At 53.9% G+C, this 22613-nt stretch overlaps 1 protein-coding gene across 1 annotated transcript; it reads right to left on the bottom strand.

Annotated features, from left to right (window-relative positions):
- Positions 1–163: 163 nt before the first annotated feature.
- ERBB3 (erb-b2 receptor tyrosine kinase 3) lies at positions 164–18595 on the bottom strand. The gene is made up of 28 exons (XM_041755261.1): positions 18236–18595; positions 14887–15038; positions 14144–14330; positions 13428–13553; positions 12771–12836; positions 12509–12627; positions 12263–12404; positions 11799–11912; positions 11585–11705; positions 9074–9147; positions 8809–8899; positions 8383–8588; positions 8036–8168; positions 7332–7422; positions 6960–7114; positions 6513–6566; positions 5622–5763; positions 4929–5048; positions 4717–4815; positions 4345–4530; positions 4061–4216; positions 3741–3816; positions 3407–3553; positions 3003–3100; positions 2722–2910; positions 2497–2568; positions 1999–2293; positions 164–1828 (listed from the first exon to the last, which is right to left on the bottom strand). The coding sequence occupies exons 1-28, from the start codon at positions 18315–18317 to the stop codon at positions 1305–1307; spliced, it is 4017 nt and encodes a 1338-aa protein (XP_041611195.1). The 5' UTR covers positions 18318–18595; the 3' UTR covers positions 164–1304.
- Between the last annotated feature and the right edge of the window lie 4018 nt (positions 18596–22613).

Raw genomic sequence — 22613 nt, forward strand, 5'->3', positions numbered from 1 at the left:
GGAACTGTGTGTGTACTATGCTTGTCTTCTGAGAATACAAAGAAAAGTGGGGCTGGAGAAGCTGCAAGGTACAGACTGTCAGAAGCTAAATGGCCATGCACTGCGGAGGAGCGAAGGGGTGATCTGCCTTCCACACTATAAAGGTTTTCATCTGACACACAGGAAGCTGAAAAACCGGCATTTTTATTCAGGTGTGTATAAAAACAAAATAAAAATCTTCAGTGATACAACAAACACCGTTTCCCATCCAAGGAGACAGAGGCCTGAAGCTGGGTCCTCTTTCTATCCCAGCTGGAAGCTTCCCACTACTGGATGAGAACAGACCCTAAAAGTGGCTCTTGCGACCCTTGTGAGGCTGTCCCTTGGGTAAGAAGAGACCATCTACAGCACATACAGGTTATGGTTTACACAAAAATGTCCAGTTATTTTTTCCATCCGACCACCTCCTTCCCCCTACTTCCTGAGACCTGAGATGAGAAGTCTGGGTGTAGGAGGAGGCTGTGGTTGTTGGGGGTTAGGCTTGATTCAGTGCAAAAACAAGAAGACAATGCCCCTTACAAGGACTCTGACTTTTATCAGTTTTCCTTGATACCTTACAGTAAGAAAACCTGCATTGTAAGATACTGAATCCTGGACCTGCCACTTAATTTACTTAATCTTTTTAAGGCTCAGGTTCCTTATTTGTGAAATGGGCTAATACCTAGCTCACAGAACTGTTGTAAGGATTAGATGAGATAATAGAGATAACATAGGTAAACTTTAGCATGATGGCTGGCATAGTAAATACTCCATTAATAGTACTCATTAATATCTATGCCCAACCTCTCTCCACTTAAGATTCGAAGCTTTCCATTCTTCCTAGAGGGTTGAGTCATAAGCCCAAAGTTTACTTGCCCCTGGCACGTTACCCCCATTTTCCTCTTTCTTAGGAGTCTGATGGGAAACAAAAGCACACTTTAAAGACTAATCTCAACAAGTCAGAGTCTGAGAGAAAGGGACAAGGGAGTAATCCTTCATATCTCCAGGGAGTCCCCCTGAGGAAGCTGACGAATGGGTTTAGGAAAGCACACAAAATAGGGAAAATCTCCTTTCCTGGGATTGGGAAAGAGAAGAAAGTGCACAGCTGGCTACACATCAAGAATTTTGTGTCAAAGTGTTTAAAAGCCTCCAAAGGTTGAATGGAATTGTCTAGGGCTGGGGAAATAGGGCTGAGACCTGTGAAGAAGGGACTAGGGAGATGAGGGGTACCCTCTAGAGGCACTAGCTGCCATGAAATGCTCCCTGAGTACTTCAGGGAGCAGGGGTTATGTTCTCTGAGCATCAGCCTTGGGGAAAAGCCTGCTATGCCAATAATCAGGATTATCGAAAGCGGAGTCAGTGGCTTCTAAACTACGTAGAGGTTTGAGGCGGGCACAGTGGACATGCGGGGCATGGTTTCCAGGCCCCTGGAAAGCTCTCATCTCTTCATACCCTTGCTCAGCGGCTGGGCAGGCCCCCATGGCTGCATAGTCTCCCCCAGGAGCTCCTCCAGCATGTCGCCGATTCATATATTCATAGTCCTCATCTGGGGTTGTGCCAGCAGCAGGCATGAGGGGCACAGGGTTGAGTGGGCAACTCTGTGTGCTGCCCAGGGAAGCGCTGAGGTCTGATCCCACATCCATGTACTCATAACCTAGCTCCTCGAGAGAACTGGGCCTAGGGTGACGAGGTGGACTGTGTTTTCTCCGATTCATGTATTCATACTCCTCATCTTCCTCCTCTTCTTCAGTACCCAGGACAGAGCTGAGGCCCACTGAAGAAAGGGTGCCTTCCCGGGAGGAGGGAGTACCTAAGGGTTGAGAAGAGAGGGTAGGTATGTGGAGAACATGGTAGTAGCTGGTGGGAACTGGGGGAAAGAGGAAATTATGCAAAGGGAGGGATTAGATCAGAGAAGACAAAAGGATGACGAGGAGCCTGGGGGCAGGGATCAGAGAAAGATTTCTAGGAAGAGTCAGGCACCTCTGAGGTGTGCATCTGGCATGACATATCCATTGACATCCTCTTCCTCCAACCCTGGTGGGGAGAGTGGGATGACAGGAGTAAGCAGGCTGTGGCGCTGGGAATGGTAGGCACTGTCTCCTCGTGGCCGTGGGCTCCGGCTCCGGCTTCTACACATTGATGCCTTCTCCTGGAGCTCAGCCTCGGACCCTGTCACATGGCCCTCTGAGGACTCTGATGCCAGGCGTCCCGGTGGCATTGGGTGCAAAGAGGCTGGACGGGGGTACCGCTCACCAGTCCCACAAATGGCAGACTCCTAAAGGAGGAAAGTAATACATGGAAATTTATACAGAGACGAGGGAAAAATTGGTATTCCTTTAAGAGACTGGGTTGTTCGATGCCTTCTTTTTTGTGGGGCACTGGTTAAACCTCAAGGATTTCTGAAGCCTCCCACATGGCCCCTATGGATTCTAAGAAACTGCCACCCAGCCTCTCAGCAGCCCCTTAAAGAGACCTTACCTGGCAGGTGTCCCCAAGGTTACCCTGGTTCATAGGCATATATCCAGATGATGGGCTTAAGAGGCTCTGGCTCTAGGATGAAAAAAATGAAGGTTTAGATTAAGGGAGAAATCTACTCACCCTGGGGGCTTTTAAGTAGTTAATCTGGGCATCAGTGGGGTTCATGAGGGTCTAGGTAGATAGAGGGCTCAGGGTGCAGAGTCTTAAAACTGGGAAGTGCCTTACCCCACGGGGCCGATTAAGTGTTCCAACTGGCAGACTGAGGGCAGAGCTTAGTGTGGCCGCCAGGCCATCCTCCTCTGTCTCCAAGTCCAGATCTAGCTCCAGTTCTGGCTCCAGCTCCACCTCCTCCAGTTCCTTGTTTGTCAGAGCAGGGGGCTCTGCCCCAGGGGGAATTCCAGGCCCACTCTCTCTCTGTAGGGGCAGGTGATTGTTAAGATGGATCCTAGTTCCAGCCAAGTTCCCCTTCCTCTAGATCTCCTTGACAACTCCTAACCACTACTCACCTTTATGACCAGATACCGTGGGGGGTCTCGGGCCATCCTGGTGAACTCATTGGCTAGTTCTTTAAAGGTTGGACGGATGTTCTCATCAATCATCCAACCTGGTGGCAAGATGTAGGAAGCAGAGCCATAAGAGGGGAGTAGAGTAGGGAGGGAAGGCAGTTAGACAATGGCTGGGGGGCACCCAGGTGGTGCAGTTAAGCATCTGACTCTTGGTTTTGGCTCAGGTCATGAGATTGAGTCCTGAATCAGGCTCCTTGCATAGTGCGGAGTCTGCTTAGGACTCTCTTCCTCTCCCTTTGCCCCTCTCCCTGCTCTCTTGATCTTTCTCTCAAATAAATTAATTAATTAAAGAAAGAAATAAAGAGAAAGAAAGAGAAAATGGCTGGGATCAGCAAGTAACTCACACTTGACCATGACCATGTAGACATCAATGGTACAGATCTGGGGCTGTGCCAATCGCTCCCCCTTCTCTAGCAGATCTGGTACTTCGGCCAATCGTAGCCCAGCATAGGGCTCTGCCCCAAAGGTCATCAGCTCCCAAACTGTCACTCCTGGTAGAGGAAGATATGACTAGTTGATGGCAAAATAGTAGACATGGGCATGAAGATGAAGGGAAAGCAGAACTTGATCTCACACAAGGATCTGAAGGGCTCAGAAATTCTGAAAAGGGGGGTCTCTCAAAAGGCAACTATGGAATTTGGACCAGTGACGGTATGGAGGGTATCCAAAGGGACTGACCATAACTCCAGACGTCACTCTGATGTGTGTATTTTCCAAAGTGGATACTCTCCAGGGCCATCCACTTAATTGGAGTCTGGGGATTTAAAGGCAAAAGTGTCATCAGTTGACCTCCACAAATTTTCTCACCACTTCTCTGCCCCAAGTTCTCTCTCATTCCTTTCTTTGTTGCTTTCTGAACTTGAATTTCCATCTCCAGATTCCTCTCCTCAAATGTACTGTGCAGCATCCATTTGCCTCTGAAGGAGACCACTGACTGCTCTCTATCCCATGCTTCACTCCACCCCCACCTCCTTACCCAGCCCTTTGTGTTACCTCACCTTGGCCTCACTGTGTAGTAGTTGCTTATCATCGGGGGGTAGCAGGTCAGCCACCCCAAAATCTGCCACCTGGACCTGACTTGGTGACTTCAGTAGCACATTTCGGGCCGCCAGGTTCCTATGCACCATACCATGCTCCTCAAGGTAGTACATCCCCTACAGAGGAAGGATGTATTCTCAAAGTTGGGTGGAACTGATTCTTGAGATCCAGAATCCTCCCAAACCCTAAGGGCACCTCTCAGAACTTCAACCTCCCTGCCAGCCACCAGCCAGGTTCCTCTCACCTTGGCAATCTGTACTCCCCAATTGAGCAGCAGCTGGGGCCCCAGTGCTCCACGGTGTTGTCTCACATGATCCAGCAGGGAACCCAGAGGCAAGTACTGAGTGACGAGCTGCAGAGATGACCCTGGGCACAGTCCCAGCAGCCGTACAATGTGGGCATGGTCTAGGCTGCCAATGGCCAGCATATGCTACGAGACACAGAAGGGGTTATCCAAGGATCAAGAAAGTCCATGTACACCCAGAGGGCTAGCCCAACATTCAGGGACATCAGTGAGGCCAACAGTATCTGCTAACACAGGACCATGCTGCTACAAAATCCTACCTACTATTGGCCTCTCTCCTAGTGGCATGCAGAATACCCTTCCTTCACTTACATCCGTCACATCTTGAAAACTCTGCCGTCCACTCTTGTCCTCGATGACTTTAATGCAGACTGGAATCTTGATTGATTCGCCCTCAGGAATCCATACTCCCTGGGAAGTGTTGGGCAGGAGTCAGCCTAAGGTCATTCTCCCCAGGCTGGCCCTTTCCCTAAATCTTTCTCTCTTTCATCCTAGAACCTTTCTCCTCCTCCTCCTCCACTCACTTTGTGCACGGTTCCAAAGACGCCTGAGCCAAGGACTTTAAGCTTCCTCAGCTCTGTTTCTTTGAAGATTCTGGCCAAGACTTTGTTAGCCTTCTCACTGGGATCCAGAGGCTCTATGCTCTGAGGAGCAGAACGGAAGAAAATACTCAGGAAAGTCCATTCCCATGTCCCACTCGCACCCCCTACCTATAAGTGGATGCCCAGAGCAGTGGGAACAGGAAGGATTGTCTTTAGTCTTAAAAGTCATTGCAGGCATACTGGGGAGTAAGAGACCCTAAGGTCTGTGTTCATGACAACAGGAATCAAGAGTTGGGTTTCCCCTTTGATGGGAGGAAGGGGGCAGGGGGCAGAGCTGGTAACGCTACCACCCTGAATACTTTTATACAATTCTCTATGCTTTTCAAAGCACCTTCATGTACATCATTCCATTTCATCCTTACAGCCATCCTATAAGGATAAATGTTATTATTTTTTCCATCTACGAGCATACAATGAGGCACAGAGAAGGAAAGTAACTTCTTCACAGTCATGTGGGAAACTAATGGCAAAATCAGGACCAGAATGCAAGATTCCTGTTTCTCTGGCCAGAGTTCTTTCTAATGGACCATACCACCTCCTTGAAGAAAGGGATCAAATCTCTGGGAAAGGAGGACGCTCTTAGTAGGTAAGTAAGTAAGTAAGGTAGGCACTCACCTCACCCCGTTCCAAGTAGCGCCGCATAGCCCTCTTATTCTGAATCCGGCGCCCACGCCAATAGAGTAAAGTGCCTCCCAGGATCAGGAAAATCACTGCCAATCCCACTACCACTGTTAAGCCCACTGCCAGATGGGTTTTGCTGTGGGATAGAGAAGTCCAGCATTACCCTGGGTCTACACCTCCCTTAAAAATGTCATCTACGCCTACATGAAAGGTATAGTACAGATCTGGGGCAAGAATTTAATATTCACATACACACATTTTTTTTTTTAATTTATGATAGTCACAGAAAGAGAGAGAGAGGCAGAGACATGGCAGAGGGAGAAGCAGAGGGAGAAGCAAGCAGGCTCCATGTACCGGGAGCCTGATGTGGGATTCGATCCCGGGTCTCCAGGATCACGCCCTGGGCCAAAGGCAGGTGCCAAACCGCTGCGCCACCCAGGGATCCCCCACACATATTATTGAGCAATGAAAGGGTTAAACTACATCTGCACCTCCTGAGGATACTACAAATTAATTTTAGGATGGGCAGTCCAGAAGCCTGGATTCTTGTGTCTCCAAGTCCAGGGATACTGGTGTATATAGAAGGACAGAATGGGGGGTGCCTGGGTGGCTCAGTGGTTGGGTCTGCCTTCAGCTCAGGTCATGATCCTGGGGTCCTGGGATCAAGTCCCCGCATCGGGCTCCCTGCATGGAGCCTGCTTCTCCCTCTGCCTGTGTCTCTGCCTCTCTCTGTCTCTCATGAATAAATAAGTAAAATCTTAAAAAAAAAAAAAAAAAAAAAAAAGGACAGAATGAATAGAGACCTTCTTTCCAGCAGGTAACTGCCCCTTCCCTAGCTTCTCTCCCAAATACCCCCAGCTGCTAAAATCTCCAAGCCCATCATACCTGATCAGTGCCAGTGTTTGACCTAAACAGTCTTGTAGCTCTGGTCCCTTACACCTAGAGAAGAAAGTCACCTCCTTAAATGGGAGCTTGGGAGACCCCCATAGCAAGCTCAATCCCACCAGCCTCAACACACGACACTGTTTCAGACCCTACCATGGTATCCCATCCTGGAGCCCTAATCATAAGACACAGCCCCCTCTCTAGCTTGCCAACTCTCCCCTAGTCCCTCTCTTGAATGAAACTCCCCTGAGCTGGGGTTATTTCAGGTTCTCAAAACTGTGGTATAATTTTGTGCTGTTATTGAGATTCTTTTTCTCCAATTCTTCACCATACAGCTTGGCGTGATTCTTAAAATCACAGTTCCTTTATTCTCTCAGGTCCCCTTTACCCTCTAATTTCCCCCTAGTTTTGTTTTTCCCCCTCCCCCATTATTATCCCATCACTGACCCCTGGGTGCAATTCTCGTGGCAGGGCCGACATTCGTTGTGAGTGTCTGGGTACTTGTAGATGGGGCCCTTGGCACCGAGGACTCCATTGGGGCAGCTGCTCACACAGTGCGGCCCATCTCGAAAATGGGCACACTGAGCACAGGCATCAGAGCCCTGGGTGGAAGAGAAGGTTGGGAAGAATGGGATCCCAAGGCCAACTTCACCCCTCCCAGCAAGGACCAACGCAGCGATTCAGGATGCTCCATCCACAGACCCTAGGGTTATCTGGCCTCCTTGTGCTGGCCTTGTGATTTGGCCATTATCATTCTCAAGACCTTCTAGTACTGCCCATGCCCTTCCTCCCTTAGAGATCCTGGTGTTGCTACTGTACCGAGCCATTGCATGTGGCAGTCCCCTCCATGGGTTGGCACTCCGGGTGGCAGGAGAAGCATTCAGCTTCATGGGCAAACTCACGAGGCTCCCTGCAGTGGGGGGTAAAGGGAAGGGGTCACTTCTTTTTTTTTTTTATTTTATTTTATTTTATTTATGTAGTCATACAGAGAGAGAGAGAGAGAGAGAGAGAGAGAGAGAGAGGGGCAGAGACATAGGCAGAGGGAGAAGCAGGCTCCATGCACCGGAAGCCTGACGTGGGATTCGATCCCGGGTCTCCAGGATCGCGCCCTGGGCCAAAGGCAGGCGCCAAACCGCTGCGCCACCCAGGGATCCCTGGAAGGGGTCACTTCTAAGTCCTGACCTTTATGTCCAACCACAGGGTCCCCTTGCTCGATTCCACCCAGGCATATGCAGAAAGTTGTCTAGGGGTGCCTAGGTGATGCAGTCAATTAAGCATCCAACTCTTGGTTTCGGGTCCAGTTGTGAGCTCAGGGTTGTGAGATCAAGCCTCTCATCGGGGCTTGAGTCAGCTTGGGGTTCTCTCTCCCTCTCCCTCTGCCCCTCCCCACCCTCTAAAATAAAGAATTATTTTTTAAAAAAGGAAGAAAGTGGACTAAAGGCTTTCAGGTACCAGCTGAATAGCATCCATCCCAGGGCCCCATCCTCCCACCCCTTCGTGCCTCTCTCTCCCCTCAGTGTTACCCATTTAGAAAGTTGCAGTGGGTCACACAGACACCTCCTCGGCTGTAGTTTCGACAGGACAGGCACTGACCAGGACCTGGGCCCCAGCATCCCCCAGAGGAGCACAGGGGATCACACACTTTGCCTTCTGCCACTGGGAAGGAAGGGGTGAGACAGGAGGAGTCAGCTCTCCTCACGTGCCTTCTGCTGAGCTCTTCCTCCTAAGTGCCTCCAGCCTAACACACCCCTCTCCTTGGCTCTACCGTCTGATCCCTACTCCTACTTCCAGAGCAGAACAGTTTTTACACACTGTACCCTCTCCTCCCTGACTTCTTTTTCCCGGCCACCCTCTGGGCCCTTCCCCTCACCGCAGTCTCTGCGGGGCCGATTATGCTTGATGTCCAGCCTCTCTTCCGGAGGCCCCCGAAGCAGCCTGGTCCAGTTCAGAGAATGGTGGTAGCAGAGTTGCTTGTTGGCACTTATGTAGATACGCCCAGCACTAATTTCTTTCAAAGATCGGAGGCCCAAAGATGTTATATTCAAGTTCTTCATGATCAGCAAAGAGAAACCCCGGCTGAGAACAAGGAAACGGGGTAAGAAGGGAGATTACACAGGGGAAAATGACCATGCAGTGGATTCCTTTTCATTTAACCAATGTGCTCTGGGCCAGTCAGACCGGGAAGAGAGATTCCCCTTCCAACTCTCAGCCCTTTGGGCATGCTGAGACAAAGATGCCTAAGAAACAGGGTTCATTGCCTGGAGGTACTACCACCACCACACTCCTAACTACTCACTTGTACAGGCTTCTGCCCCCAATGGTTGTCAGGTTGGAAAAGACACTGAAGTTGTGCATGTGGGGAGGCCAGGACTGGATGTTCAGGTAACCTGACGGGTTGGAGAGAGGCGCGTCAGTGGGGAAGGAGTCTTCTCCTCTTGCCTTCTCAAGTTCTAGTGGCCCCTCTCCCATCACTTGTGACATGATTTTGTAACTAGTTATACACCAATTTGTGTCAGTGGTTCACTCATTTCTCTCAGAAAGGGTTCTCTCTTCCCACTCACCTGTGATCTCCCGTACTGTCCGGAAGACATTGAGCTTCTCAGGGTCCAAGGCAGGGATCTTGTGCCAGGGGTCTCTGGAGAGAACAGTCAAAACCAGTCAACAAGATACAGGTACAACCCAGTCACACCTAGCCTCAGAACTTAAGTTTCTTTTTTCTTTTTTTTTCTTTTTAAGATTTTATTTATTTATTCATAAGAGACACACAGAGAGAGGGAGGGGCAGAGACACAGGCAGAGGGAGAAGTAGGCTCCCTGCGGGGAGCCTGACGTGAGACTCCATCCCGGGTCTCCAGGATCACTCCCTGAGCTGAAGGTGGCGCTAAACCACTGAGCCACCCGGGCTGCCCAGAACTTCGTTTCTAATACCATCCTCCACTAAAAGGAAACAGGGCTCCTTGGAGAAATGAGTAGGGTGGGAGAAATATAACATGAGTTTATAGCATCTTATGCAAAAAAGGAAGTAAGTGCTCAGAGAATGAAGGGTACAAAGAATCTGGGATCCGGCTTGAAGAAGCCCCCAGTGGCCAGAACAGAGACAAATCAACACCAAAATAATAACTGTAAAAGATTATAAAGGACTGAGTGAAATAGGTACCAATCAATCAATCAATGGGAAAGGAAAACTGTTCCTAACGCTAAAATGCCGACAAATAAATGCAAAAGGAATAATGGAGTTAGAAAATCATCATGTGGCAACTCTCATCGAAAAATCGATTCAGGGATCCCTGGGTTGCGCAGTGTTTTAGCGCCTGCCTTTGGCCCAGGGCGCGATCTGGAGACCCGGGATCGAATCCCATGTCGGGCTCCTGGTGCATGGAGCCTGCTTCTCCCTCTGCCTATGTCTCTGCCCCTCTCTCTCTGTCTCTCTGTGTGACTATCATAAATAAAAAAAAAAAAAAAAGAAAGAAAGAAAAATCGATTCAGGGGATGCCTGGGTGGCTCAGCAGTTGGGCCTCTGCCTTTGGCTCAGGGGGTGATCCTGGAGTCCCAGGATGAGACCCACATCGGGCTCCCTGCATGGGGCCTGCTTCTCCCCTCTCTGCCTGTGTCTCTGCCTCTCTCTCTCTCTCTCTGTGTCTGATGAATAAATCAATAAAATTTTTTTAAAAAATTGATTCAGGGGGTGCCTGAGTGGCTGTCGGCTGAGCATCCAAGTCTTGGTTTTAGCTGGGGTCCTGATCCCAGGGTCATGGGATGGAGCCCCAGGCCGGCTCTGTGCTCAGCGTGGAATTTGCTTGAGATTCTTTCCCCCTTTTTCTCCCTCCCCATGTGCTTCTTCGCCAACTTGCACACCCGCACACACGCACAAGCGTACACACATGTGTGTATGTGTGTGTGTGTATAAATAAACAAACAAAATCTTTCTTAAAGTACGTTGATTTGGGCAGGGGCACTTGGCTGGCTCAGTAGTGGTGCATGCGACTCTTGGTCTCAGGGTTGAGTTCAAGCCCCACATTGGGTATAGAGAAAAAAATCTTAAGGGGCGCCTGGGTGGCTCAGTCCATTAGGCATTGGACTTTGATTTCGGCTCGTCGTGATCTCAGGGTCCTCCACGTGGGGCTGTGCTCCTGACATGGCCCCACTTGGGATTCCCTCTCTCCCTCTCTCTTTTTTAAAGGATTTTTAAAATTTATTCATGAGAGACAGAGAGAGAGGCAGAGACACAGGCAGAGGGAGAAGCAGGCTCCATGCAGGGAGCCAAGGTAGGACTTGATCCTGAGACTCCAGAATCACGCCCTGGGCCAAAGGCAGGTGCTAAACCGCTGAGCCACCCGGGCGTCCTTCTTCCTCTCTCTCTTACATAAAGGGGTGCCTGGGTGGCTCAGTCAGCTGGCTGTCTGCCTTCACCTCGGGTAACAGTCCCAGGATCGTGGGATCAAGTCTCACATTGGCCTCCCTACTCAGTGGGGGAACTTGCTTTTCCCTCTCCCTCTGGAGCTCCCCCTGCTCGTCTCTATCAAATAAATGGTTAGATAGATAGATAGATGTAATAAAATCTGAAAACAAAAAACAAAAAAGGTAGTAGGAGAACACAATTTCTTTGTCCACTGCCGTGCAGTGAGACGGTTATCAGATTCCTTGCGGGGGGGTCTCAAGGGATTCAAGTCCTGGGTGGCAGACAGAGTTAGGAATGGTCAGGTACTGTGTAACCTTTAAAATTTCATGATTTATATTCCTTTTATTTTTTTAATTTTTAATGATTTTTATTTATTTATTTTGAGAGAGAGAGAGAGAGAGAGAGAGCAAGCAGGGGGAGGAGCAGAGGCAGGGGGAGAGGATCTCAAGGACACTCCACGCTAAGCACAGAGCAGGATGCGGGGCTTGATCTCACAATGCCTAGATCACGACCTTAGCTGGAACCAAGAGTCGGACGCTTAACCGACTGAGCCACCCAGGTGCCCCTGTGATTCATATTCCTAATCAGCTGCACATATGAAGGGTTGAGCCAAATGCAATGAACCGCGAGAGGATGGATGGAGTGGGGGTTAGAGAGGGAATGCAGAGTCTAACCCATTGAGGCCAGTTATCAGAAAGTCCAGGTTGCCCAGGATCTTGGTGCAGTTCACAAATCCATCAATGTTGCTGGAGTCCACAGTCTGGAAGCGGCTCCCGGAGCCTGTCCCCTCACAGGCTGCAAACACAAAAGAGGCTCAGTGGGTAGAGCCTGATTGGTCTCTGGGGAAAGGAAGTTCTCTTCACCAACTCTTCACCATCTCCTACTCACCTTTGGGGCACAGCCCCCCACAAGGTTCACACATCTTGAGTCCATTTTTATCTACTTCCATCTTGTCAGGAGGACAGGCCCGGACACAAGACGTTTGATCGACCACAAAGTTATCTAGGGAGAGGAGGGCACCATGAGAGACAAGAGAGGAACACTGCCAACGAGCAACTGAACCTTGCTCCCTCCTGCTCTGTGCTGGATCTGTCCCAAACCACCACCCAAGGTTCCTTAAGCGCTGTCCTATGGCTGAGAAAAGCTCTTTGCTCTTTGTTGCAGAACTAGGAGCAGTTGCTAGAAATCATGGGAAGTAGACAGGACAGTAGACAGGACAGTGGGGAGAGGATTCACCGGAGTGATTAGATTACAACTTACATCCTCTACCACCCAACTTGATCCCTATATCTCCTAAAATTTTTTCTAAAACCCTGGTTCTACTATCATTGTTCCTCTTTTTAGACACTTACGGGGACAGCTGGCTACACAAACTCCACCATACTGATACTTGGTGTGGGGATTGGGTTCCAGCTGGAAAGTTAGCTTGTTGTAGACCAGAGGCTGTGGACACTGGCGCACACAGGCCCCGCTGTCATTGAAGAGTCGGCAGGCCTAGGAATGTAGGAGATTCATAAAACTCACATTATGTACATATCCCTACTTCCTCCCCAAAGCCCACATCCCCACTTCAGAACCAGGCAAACGGTGGTACATACAAAGCAGTCTGTATCCTGAGGGCCTGAGCAGCCCCCTGCACACTCATCATGGCAGCACTGGTTGGGGTTGGGCCCAAAGCAATGACCATTACACTGAGGGGCACAGATGGTCTTGGTCACTATAGAAAGAGAAGAAGCACGGCAGTCAGGGCTCTGACTCTTGCCCTCTAGTCTAGGCTTGTCCTACCCCCGGTGTTGACATAGGTCGGGGCGGGCAGGGATATGAAAAGTGTATGAGGTTTTTGGAGGGGAGTAAACGCACATGTCTGGCAGTCTTCTGGTCTAGGACCCCAGCATCGCCCCTTGCAGGTGTCATGACACGGGGGACCTGGTTGGGAAAGAAAGCAATGCAAAGGGCTGTTGAGGGCTAAGAAAGGCTTCCTTGAGTCAACAGGGTATGATGTCAGCACGCAGGCACCCCAGTCCCACAAAGCAAAGGGCCCGGCAGTGTCCCTCCTGGCCCTGGGGCTCCCGCAACTGTCAACAAGGGGTGGGGCCACACCTCCGCACCCCCCGCAGGGCCGCTGAAGGTGCCAAGCCCGGCCCAGGCCCACCGCCCACCCCGGGAGCTTGGTTCCTCCTCGGCAAACTGAACCCAGCAGGAATATGTGTGTGTGAGTGGGCGGGGGCAGCCGACTGTGATGGGGGGCAGGGGGCCCCGGAGCGCGGAATGTTGACACGGAGGAGATGGGGGCCTGGAGCCCACAGATGAGGCTCTCCTCAGTCCCGGGGTCTTCTGCTCCTTCGCATAGAGCTTCCAAGGTTGGGAGCCCAGGGGTCTCGGGCCTGAGGTGTTCCTCTGAGTGGACAGGTGAGCTCGGACTGGGGTAGGTGATGACTGATGACGGGGAAGGGCCACTCTGTCTGGCGGGGGGGGGGGGGGGGGGGGGGGGGGGCGGCGGCCGATCACATCACTCACAGCTCCTGCCGTTGTCCTTCACCACTATCTCGGCGTCTCGGTCCCTCACGATGTCCCTCCAGTCGATCGTGTCCATGTGACAAAGCTTGTCGTTCTTCTCAATATACACTCCCCCCGCCAGAATCTCTGCGGTCGGGCAGAGCAGTGACAGGCTAAGGGCTCCGCAGGCCTCCCCCTGCCCCCACCGACCCCGCAGGCCACCGGGACTCGGGAGAAGGCCATGCGGGGCAGGCAAATCTGTCTGATTAAAGCAAGCTCCGGAGAAGGCTCGCCTTATAGGGCAGAAGGGGCCAGGCCGACGAGGCCTCCCAGACACCTGTCCAGATCCGGTTTAGCCGGTGGGGGAGGGGAGGCAGAGCCAGGAGATCCCTGACTCAGTCACCTCCTTGGTCCGCCTCCAAGTGTGTTTTCCAAGGACCGGGCAGGGGGGTAAGAGGTAGCCCTGGGGCGTGTGGTCCCACAGTTCCCCAGCTTGGGGGTAATCGTGAGGGGGAGGTGACAGGATTTCAGAGCCCCAGCTCAGGCTGGGGACATAGGGCCCTCCCCCCGGGCAGGGGCCTCCGCTCCCTCTCTTGCTTAAGGAGGAGCGGACCTTTAGACTAAGGACCTTTAGACTAAGGCCGTGGAGGGGAGCGCCTGGTGGCAGCCTGGATCTCAGGGGGAGTGCCTGCCCGCGGCCTGGCTGGGGGCGGCCGGGAGACACCCGCGGGACTGACCCGTGAGCTGAGTGAAGCGGAGCTGGCGCAGGGCATGGCTGGAGTTGGTGTTATAGTTGAGCATGACGAAGATGGCGAACTTCCCGTCGTACACCTGAGTGCCCCGCACCACCCGGAGGTTGGGCAGGGGCAGGGTGGGGAACTCGTTCATGGCCACCAGGACATAGCCGGTCACTTCTCGGATCCACTGGGGTGGCACAGGTCATGTCAGCGGGAGGGATAACAGAACAAACGGCCTCGATCCCCCCATCCTAGGGGGATCCCTAACCCCCCACCCCCGAAGTCTTTCTAATTCCTGCTCCGGAGTAGGGAGCAGCGGGTGTCCCGCTGCCTGCCGTGTCCCTTCTGCCAAGGAAGACAGGCGGCACAAGTGCCCGGGAATCCTAGGCCCCTCCCCTTTCCTTCTTAGGGTCTGGAGCCTGGAGCGTCCTTGGTCCTGGGTCCTCGCTCAGGCCCATCCTCCCCTCCCGAGCACCTCCCCAAGTCCCCAAGTGGGCCCCGGTGCACAGCACCAGCCCGTCGCCTCCTGGGCCACCCCCCCCCCCCCGCCCCGCCCCGGCCTCAGCGACCAGGCCCTGGGGCCCACATCCCGGCCGGTCCCGGAAGCACCCGGCTGGGATCTGACAAACCCCAAGGTTCTAGGCGTGCTGAACCCCAGCAGAGGGTAGCCCTGGGGGAGGGAAAGGGGGTCTCTGTGGGGAAGATCAAGTGGGGAGCCTGAGGTAGGGAGTCCGCGCTCTGACCTGCAGGAAGGAGAGGTCAGCATTGTGCCCCGTGAGCACGATCTCGAGGTTCCCCATCACCACCTCGCACCGCTCGTAGAGCTTGTACAGGGTCTGGTATTGGTTCTCAGCGTCGCCAGTCACGCTCAGCCCGTTCAGAGTCCCGGGACACACTGCTCAAAGTGGGGGTCAGAGTGGCAGAGACTGGACACAGCTCCCACCCGGCCCCCGAGTCATCCCCCTGGTCGCCCTCCCACCAAGCCACCACCTCAGCCCTCACCCCGAGAGCCGGACACAAAGGCCCATGTCGGTCTGAGAGCCCAAACCCCCTCCTCTCCCAGAACCCCCGCGCCATCTCTCTGCACAGGCAGGTGAAAAAGCTTCCCTCTTTCAGGTACTCCTTTGGGTACTAAGGAGTTAACCAAAGAGGATGTAGGGGTTTTTCCCCCCTCCCTAGGGAAGTTAGGAATGGACCACAACTTGGTTACCCTCCTCTTCCCTCCCCCCTCTCCAACCAGGGTACTTACTTCTCTACCCCCATCCTGGAATAAATATCTCTTTGGGGCCAGCACACAGCCCCTATTGTGTCTACCGAGGGTGGGATGGGGGCAGAGGGTGGGGGCAGTGCCCAGGGCCACACTTCAGCCCACAATGAGGCAATTCTATCTGGGAGGAGGGGGCTGCTCCACCCAGTCCCGAGACACCCTGTCCTCAGTGGCACCCGCCCCCTCCACCCTCAAGCCTTGGGCTCAGACAAGTGACCTCACTAGAGGGGGAGCTCTGGTGGGGAGAGGGGGGTCAATGTGAGCTTTGTCCTTAAAGCTGAAAGATAAGGAGTTGGTTGCCTACCCCGCACCCCCTCTTCCTCAACTCTGGCCTCCCGGTTCCCTTGCCCTATTCCAACACATCGCAGCTCCTCAGCATCACACTTTCCAGCAAATACAGACAAGCCTGGAGGGAAACAGCAGAGGATCCCCCCCATTCTAAGCCTTCCACGCAATTTCATTGTCAAAAGATTCATTAAAAAGCTTTGCAACATGGCAGTCTTGGGGGTTCACTTGCCCTTCTAAGTATGGAGGACACAGGGGCTAAGGGAAAGGCGGGACCCGGAAGCCCCACCCCTCTCCCCTCCGCTGAGAGGCCAGGGGAGGGTGGGGGTTAGACACCACCTGTTCTCACCACCCTTCCCCGGGGCGCTGGCAGTTTAGTAGGAGGCGGGAGTGGGAACGGAGGAAGAGAGATTAGTGAGACTCCAACCCCTCCTCCTAGATACACCCCTAGTCTGACCACTGGACTTTGGAGGGCTCCCATCCCCTTTCACTCCCCACAATGGGAAGCAAGGGGGTGGGCTAGACCCAGCAGAGGAGTAAACTGGCTGGGAGCTCCCAGAGGAGCCTGGGAACTCTAGGGTCCTGGGGCTGAAAGTAAAGAAACTAGGAAGGTTAATCATTTAGGGAACAGCCCCACCCTAAACCCTTTCCTGGTAGGACACCCCCTCTTGCAAGTCAAGGCGCCAACCGCTCTCCCCAGATAAGGGAGGAGCCAAGATTTCTGCATGGAGAAGTGGGATATGTATGTGATGTGTGTGTGTGCACATGCACGAGGGACACACGCGCACGCACACACACAGACAAGCATGCACACCGCTCCCCGCTGGCCCAGAAATCTATACTGGTTCTGTCCTCGGGGTTCCTTATGAGGAAGTATTTCAGGTGGCCCCATCTATCCCGCCTGCCTTAGGTGTCTGTGCAGACTCTGTGTCTGTGCCTGGAAGGCTAAAGGGTTAGAGGTCCGAGTTCTCTGCCATCCTGAGGGTAAAGTCCATATTACACAAACAGGGAGCAAAGGGCCTGCTCAGGAAGAGAGCGTGAAAACCACCTCTAAGGAGGAACAGGCAGCATGGGGAGGAGGGAAGGGGGAAGAGAGTAAGGAAAAGCCCCACTGTACCCGGGGACCAGGGGCCTAGGGAGGGGCCTGGCACTCATTTGGTAGAGAGCACTGGGGTGGGTCAACCAGGAATCTTCAGGGCCTCCTCAACCAGAGGCCTCCTCTCCAATAGCCCCCACCCCCATCACAGCCAGGACAAAGGGACTATAGAAGGACTGAGACAGGGCCGGATGCCCAGAGGCTGCAGGATCCAGATAAAGGGTAAAGAAACCCAACCATGCCTGCCTCCTGTCTCCCCAAGGGAAGGTGGCCAGGATCTGGGACTCCTGGGTTCCTGGTTGAAGATTCCAAGGGTCTGGATGGGACAGTGACCCAGTCATTCTATTTGGTCCCTCCCACTCCAGTCCCCAGACCCCCCCCCCTCCACCCCACCCCCCACCAGCTGGGAGTTTCAAAGTCAAGATCCCAAGTCTAAATTTAGGCCCAGCAACTGTGGGGGAAGCACAGGTGTTTCTCCCACTCCCACTCTGGGGAAGAGGCCCTGGCCCTCCCAAACCCCAAGCTGAGGTCTGGGGGAGGGGAAGAGATCAACAGGATTCCTCCAATTCGAGCAACACCAGAACTCTCAGGTGTCCACGGTCGCAGAGACACCCCAAGGGGGTGGGCTCGGATGGTATGGGAGTGGGAGGAGGAAGAGAGGAGCAGTTTGACTGTTGTCTAGACTCCAGGAGACAGAGTCAGACAATAAGCAGAATGTAGGGGGGGGGCGGGGGCTGGGTCCGGGAAGGACTCCCAGACTGGAAGCTCAGGAGGTGGGAGAGACGCCCTGTTGGTCTCGGGTTGGGGGAGAAAAGACAGACAAGTCCAGGCTGCAGGCCCCTGACCCTACAGCATCTGGCCCAGAGCCTGTGCGTAGTAGATGTTCAATAAATATTAGTTGAATTGATCTGAGTCTTGACAAAAACAAGAGGTTGGTCAAGCCGGGGACCAGCCAGCTTGGTTATTCTGAGGAAATGAGGGAGGTCGGCTCTGCGTGGCCTCTCACCCCGATGTCACCTGTACTTGGCCCTTAGGTGCGCCTCCGCCCGTCCCGGGGCAGGTCCACGGAAGAGGAGGTGCGGCTCTTGTTTTTCCAAGAGTAGAAAACAACAACCCCCTCCGACCCCTCCCTAGCTCCGCCCTGTCGGCAAAACAACGAAACTGGAGGCGCCGAAACCGAGGGAGGGGGTGGGCTCACAGGCCGGGACCCCACTCTCCGGGACCTCACCCCCCTCACTGCCGCCGCACGTTTGCGGAGCCGAGGCCCCACGGCCGTCCCCACAGGGCGCCCCAGGGGAGCGGGGTGTCCCGGGGGCCCCCCACCCCGACGCAGATCACAAGTGGGGGGTCGGGAGCCCCGAGCCCGCCGCAGCGCCCCGCCGGGGTGGTCCCAGCGCCCCCCGCCCCCGCCCGGCCCCCCCCCCCCGGCGCCCGCGCCGCTTACCTGCCTGGGAGTTGCCCACGTCGGAGGCGCGGACCAGGCTGAGCAGGAAGCCCAGCACCTGCAGCGGCGCCGTCGCCCTCATGACGCCCGCGGCGGCGGCGGCGGCCCCGCGGATCCGGCCCGGGGCCCCGACTAGGACATCGGAGCGGGGCCACCTGAGCCGTCAGCGACGGGCAGCGGCGGCGGGGAGGCTGCGGAGTGCAATCGGAGCCGGGCCGGGGCGGGGACCCGCCGGGCAGGGGAGGGGGGCGGCGCTGCAGCCGGGGCTCGTCCCCGGGCCACGCGAGCCGAGCCGGGGTCGCGCCCGGACCTTCCCGGGGGCCGGGCCGAGGGGCGGCCGGGACTGCAGACGCCCTAGCGCCTCCGACGGGGAAAGGTGCTGGGGGCGGGGAGGGCGCCTCGAAGCCCGGCCCCTGGAAGCTGGCCGCGCCCATTAACCAGATCACTCAACTTCCCCAGCCGGTTGGGTCACTGGGGGGGGGGGGCTCCCTGAATGTGAATGTTTTTCTCCGTGAGTGTTTGTGAGGAAGGCGCGGGCCGCGCGCTCAGGCGCCTCGGTTTCCCCGGGACCCTTCCGGCCCCGTAATCCGTCCACGCTGCCCTGGAAGCCGAGCCCCGAGGCCGCGTGAAATCGCGCCGTCTCCGGCCGCTTCCTCCCGCAGACCCGGCGCCGGCCCGGCCTCTCCGGGGGATTTGGGGGGCGGCGGCGGGGGCGGCGGCGGCCTCCAGCCTGGGAACAGACCCGAAGCCCGCCTTTTCCCTTCCAGCCCGGGAGGGGCTCCCGCACCTGTCGCGCCCCCTCTGCTGCCCCCCGCGGCCGCCTGGGAGAACAGCTGCCTCCCATCGCGGCCCGGAGTCCCCGCCGTCGGGGCGGCCGCGGCCCCCGCCGCCTTAATGCGCACCCGCACCCGCGCGGGCGCCTTGCACGCCCGAGCTCGCGCTGCAAAGGGGGGCGCAAGGCGGGCGCCCGAGGCCGCGGCCACGAGGGGCTCGGACCCCCGCCACCTACGGCGGCCGCTCCCGGGTCCTGGCCCGGGCGGGGGGGGCACCGGCGCGCGGCCCCCGAGCCCCGCGGGTCCCCCAGCAGCTCCCACGAGCGCCCCCTGGCGCCGGGGGGGGCGCATCTCACAGCGCGAGGCCGGCGTTCCCGCCCCCGCCCGGGGGCTCCCGGGCGCCCCGAGGCTCAAACCCAACCCCCAGCGCCTCGGCCAGGAAAGCTTCCTCCCGTCACTAAGTCTCCTGCCTAAGGCTCTAAGCTTGCTCGGGATCGCTGTCGCCCGGGCCCCCGCTCTCTGCGGGGCTCACCCTGGCCCCGGCGCTGGCCTGTCCTCGTTCTTGCAGGACGGTCCCGACCCCGCAGCAGCGACACGGTAACGAATCCAAACAAACAGCGCCTCATCTGCTACCCGGGCCGAGGCTTCACGGAGCCCAAGCACGTGCCGTGGGCGGCAGCACCGCACGTGGGGCCCCTGGCGGCGCGGGGGTCCACCGAGACGCGGGGCCAGGCGTATCCGCAGAAGCCCGGGGCTGCGCCTGTTCCCGCCACAGAGACTGCAGCTCCGCGGGCTCAGCGTGCGGGCGGCCTCCGCTCCGAGCCTAGAGCCCTTCCGGGGGCCGCCGGGACGAGGCTCCGACCCAGCCCGGGCTCCAGGTCCTCCCGGAGCCGAGGCCTCTCCGCGGAGGAGCTGCGCCCCCGGCGGGAGCGTCACGACAGGCAGGCGGGGCTCCGGCTCGCAGCGGCCCGAGATGAGGGGCGCCCGGGGGCCCAGCCCCTTAGCCGCGCCTCGTGCTGGAGCCCTGGTCCCAGGGTTCGGGGTCCTGGCCCCCCATCCGGCCCCCTGCTCTGCCGGGACCTTGCTTCTTCCTCTCCGGCTCCCTCTGCTTTTGCTCTCTCTTACTCTGTCAAATAAATAAAATCTTTTTTTTTTAAATTTTTATTTATTTATGATAGTCACACAGAGAGGAGAGAGAGAGGCAGAGACACAGGCAGAGGGAGAAGCAGGCTCCATGCACCGGGAGCCCGACGTGGGATTCGATCCCGGGTCTCCAGGATCGCGCCCTGGGCCAAAGGCAGGCGCTAAACCGCTGCGCCACCCAGGGATCCCTAAATAAATAAAATCTTAAAAACAAAACAAAAAAAAAAAAAAAAAAACGTTCAATCAAGGGCGCATCAACGACTCGGTGGGTTAAGCCACCAACTCTTGGCTTCCTCTCCGGTCATGACCTCCGGGTGGTCAGGACCCATCTCCCGACCTGCGGGTGGTGGGATCAAGCCCCGCGGCTGGCTCCGGGTGGAGTCTACGCACACTCCCTCGCCCTCTACCCTTCTGCGCTCTCCCTCTCTCAAATAAATAAATAAAACTTTTTTTTTTTTTTTTAGGAGCATTCAATGGACGGCGCACCTGGGTGGCTCAGGGGTTGAACGTCTGCCTTTGGCTCAGGTGGTGATCCCAGGATCCTGGGATCCAGTCGCAGATGGGGCTCCCTGCAGGGAGCCTGCTTCTCCCTCTGCCTGTGTCTCTGCCTCTCTCTGTGCCTCTCATGAATAAATAGATGGAATCTTTTTCAAAAAATAATAAAAATAAAACAAACTTTCTTCGACCTCATGGCCTTCTAGTCTTTTGCTCCTAACCGCTGCAAGATACTCTATTATGTGGATTTCTAGGCTTTATTTGTTCACTACTCCAATACTTACCTTCCACTCCCTACTGCCACAGGTGACGCTGCATGTGGACACTTCTCCTTTGGTTCTGTGATAATTTCTTGTGCATATTGAGCTCCATACTCTCTAGAATGTCCCACCGTCTACGGTGGGATTTCTGTATCTCAACTTTCTTGCCAAGACTTAATGTTATTCAAGTTTCCAGTTTTTCCAATCGCCATGAATTTAAAATATTTCCTTGCATTTCTTTAATTATTAATATGTCTGAGGATCTTTTCAAAGTTTTTCTTACTTTTGATTTTTCTCTTTTATGTTGTCTCATTTTCCTTTGCCAATTTTTCTGTAGTTATTCCCATATTTTTACATTGATTTGCATCCGTTTATTATATAGTTCAGATATTAGTCCTTTGCTGAGGTTAGACTTGGCAAATATCTCTTCCCAACTTTCATCATTAACTCTGTCAGTAATAGTGTTTATTGAACATCCTTGATTTTGGTGTAATCTAATCAATCAGCTTTACTTCTTATGGTTTGTGATCTTGATATATTGAAAAAAAATTTTAATCTTGACATATTTAAAGACTTTCTTCCCCACCCATTTATTGAAGTATTGTTGAAATACAATCAATATACAATAAACTGCATGTATTTAAAGTCTACAATTAGATGACTTTTGCCATACATATATAACCATAACCACAATCAAGATAATGAATTTATCCATCACCCAAGATGCGGTGCCCTTTTGTAACCCTCTCCTTCCTAATCCCCATTATCTCACCCTGCCTTACCACAGCATGTGTATATTCAATCACTCAAGTACTATTTTATTTGTTGATAGTAGTAGGTTTATAATACTAAAAAAAAAATACTAGTACTACATAGTAAAAATGAGCGTCTGTTTTTAGTTATTTATAGGGGAAAAAATTTCAAGGGAAGTATTTTATACACAGAAGCTTTCAAACTGGATCTTGCCAAATAAATACATAGAAGAACTAAAAGGAAGAGTAAGTTTCATATAACATGAAACCCCTGGGGGGCACCTGGGGGGCTAAGTGGTTGAGCTTCTGTCTTTGGCCCAGAGCATGATTGTGGAATCCCGGGATGGAACCCCGCATCCGGCTCCCGGTACAGCCTGCTTCTCCTCCCTCGCCTGTGTCTCTGCCTCTCTGTGTGTCTCTCATGAATAAACAAAAACAGGAAAGAAAGAAAGAAAGAAAGAAAGAAAGAAAGAAAGAAAGAAAGAAAGAAAGAAAGAAAGAAAGAAAGAAAGAAAGAAAGAGAAAGAAAGAAAAGAAAAGAAGAAAAGAAAAGAAAAGAAAGAAGAAAAGAAAGAAAGAGAGAGAAAGAAAGAAAGAAAGAAGAAAGAGAAGAAAGAAAGAAAGAAAGAAAGAAAGAAAGAAAGAAAGAAAGCAAGCCCTGAGAGGGATCCCTGGGTGGCGTAGCGGTTTGGCGCCTGCCTTTGGCCCAGGGCGCGATCCTGGAGACCCGGGATCGAATCCCACATCGGGCTCCCGGTGCATGGAGCCTGCTTCTCCCTCTGCCTGTGTCTCTGCCTCTCTCTCTCTCTCTGTGACTATCATAAATAAATAAAAAATTTAAAAAAAATTTAAAAAAAAAAAGAAAGAAAGAAACCCCTGAGAGTGATTAATACAATGAAAAAAAACACACACACAATTAGAATTAAAGAACATTAAAAAAAGATTCCAAGTACAA

This window comes from Vulpes lagopus, chromosome 5 (assembly GCF_018345385.1).
Source record: "Vulpes lagopus strain Blue_001 chromosome 5, ASM1834538v1, whole genome shotgun sequence".
In the NCBI taxonomy this organism is placed as follows: domain Eukaryota; kingdom Metazoa; phylum Chordata; class Mammalia; order Carnivora; family Canidae; genus Vulpes; species Vulpes lagopus.

What these genes read in the sequence shown, in the direction of transcription:
- ERBB3 (XM_041755261.1), bottom strand. Translation starts at nt 18,317, where the DNA reads ATGAGGGCGACGGCGCCGCTGCAGGTGCTGGGCTTCCTGCTCAGCCTG. An exon ending in CTGCCACATGCAATGGCTCG is followed by an intron (nt 7,115 to 7,331) that starts GTACAGTAGCAA and finishes TCTTCCACCCAG; the next exon opens with GGCTCTGATGCCTGTGCTCA. An exon ending in CACGGTATCTGGTCATAAAG is followed by an intron (nt 2,911 to 3,002) that starts GTGAGTAGTGGT and finishes CTGCCCCTACAG; the next exon opens with AGAGAGAGTGGGCCTGGAAT.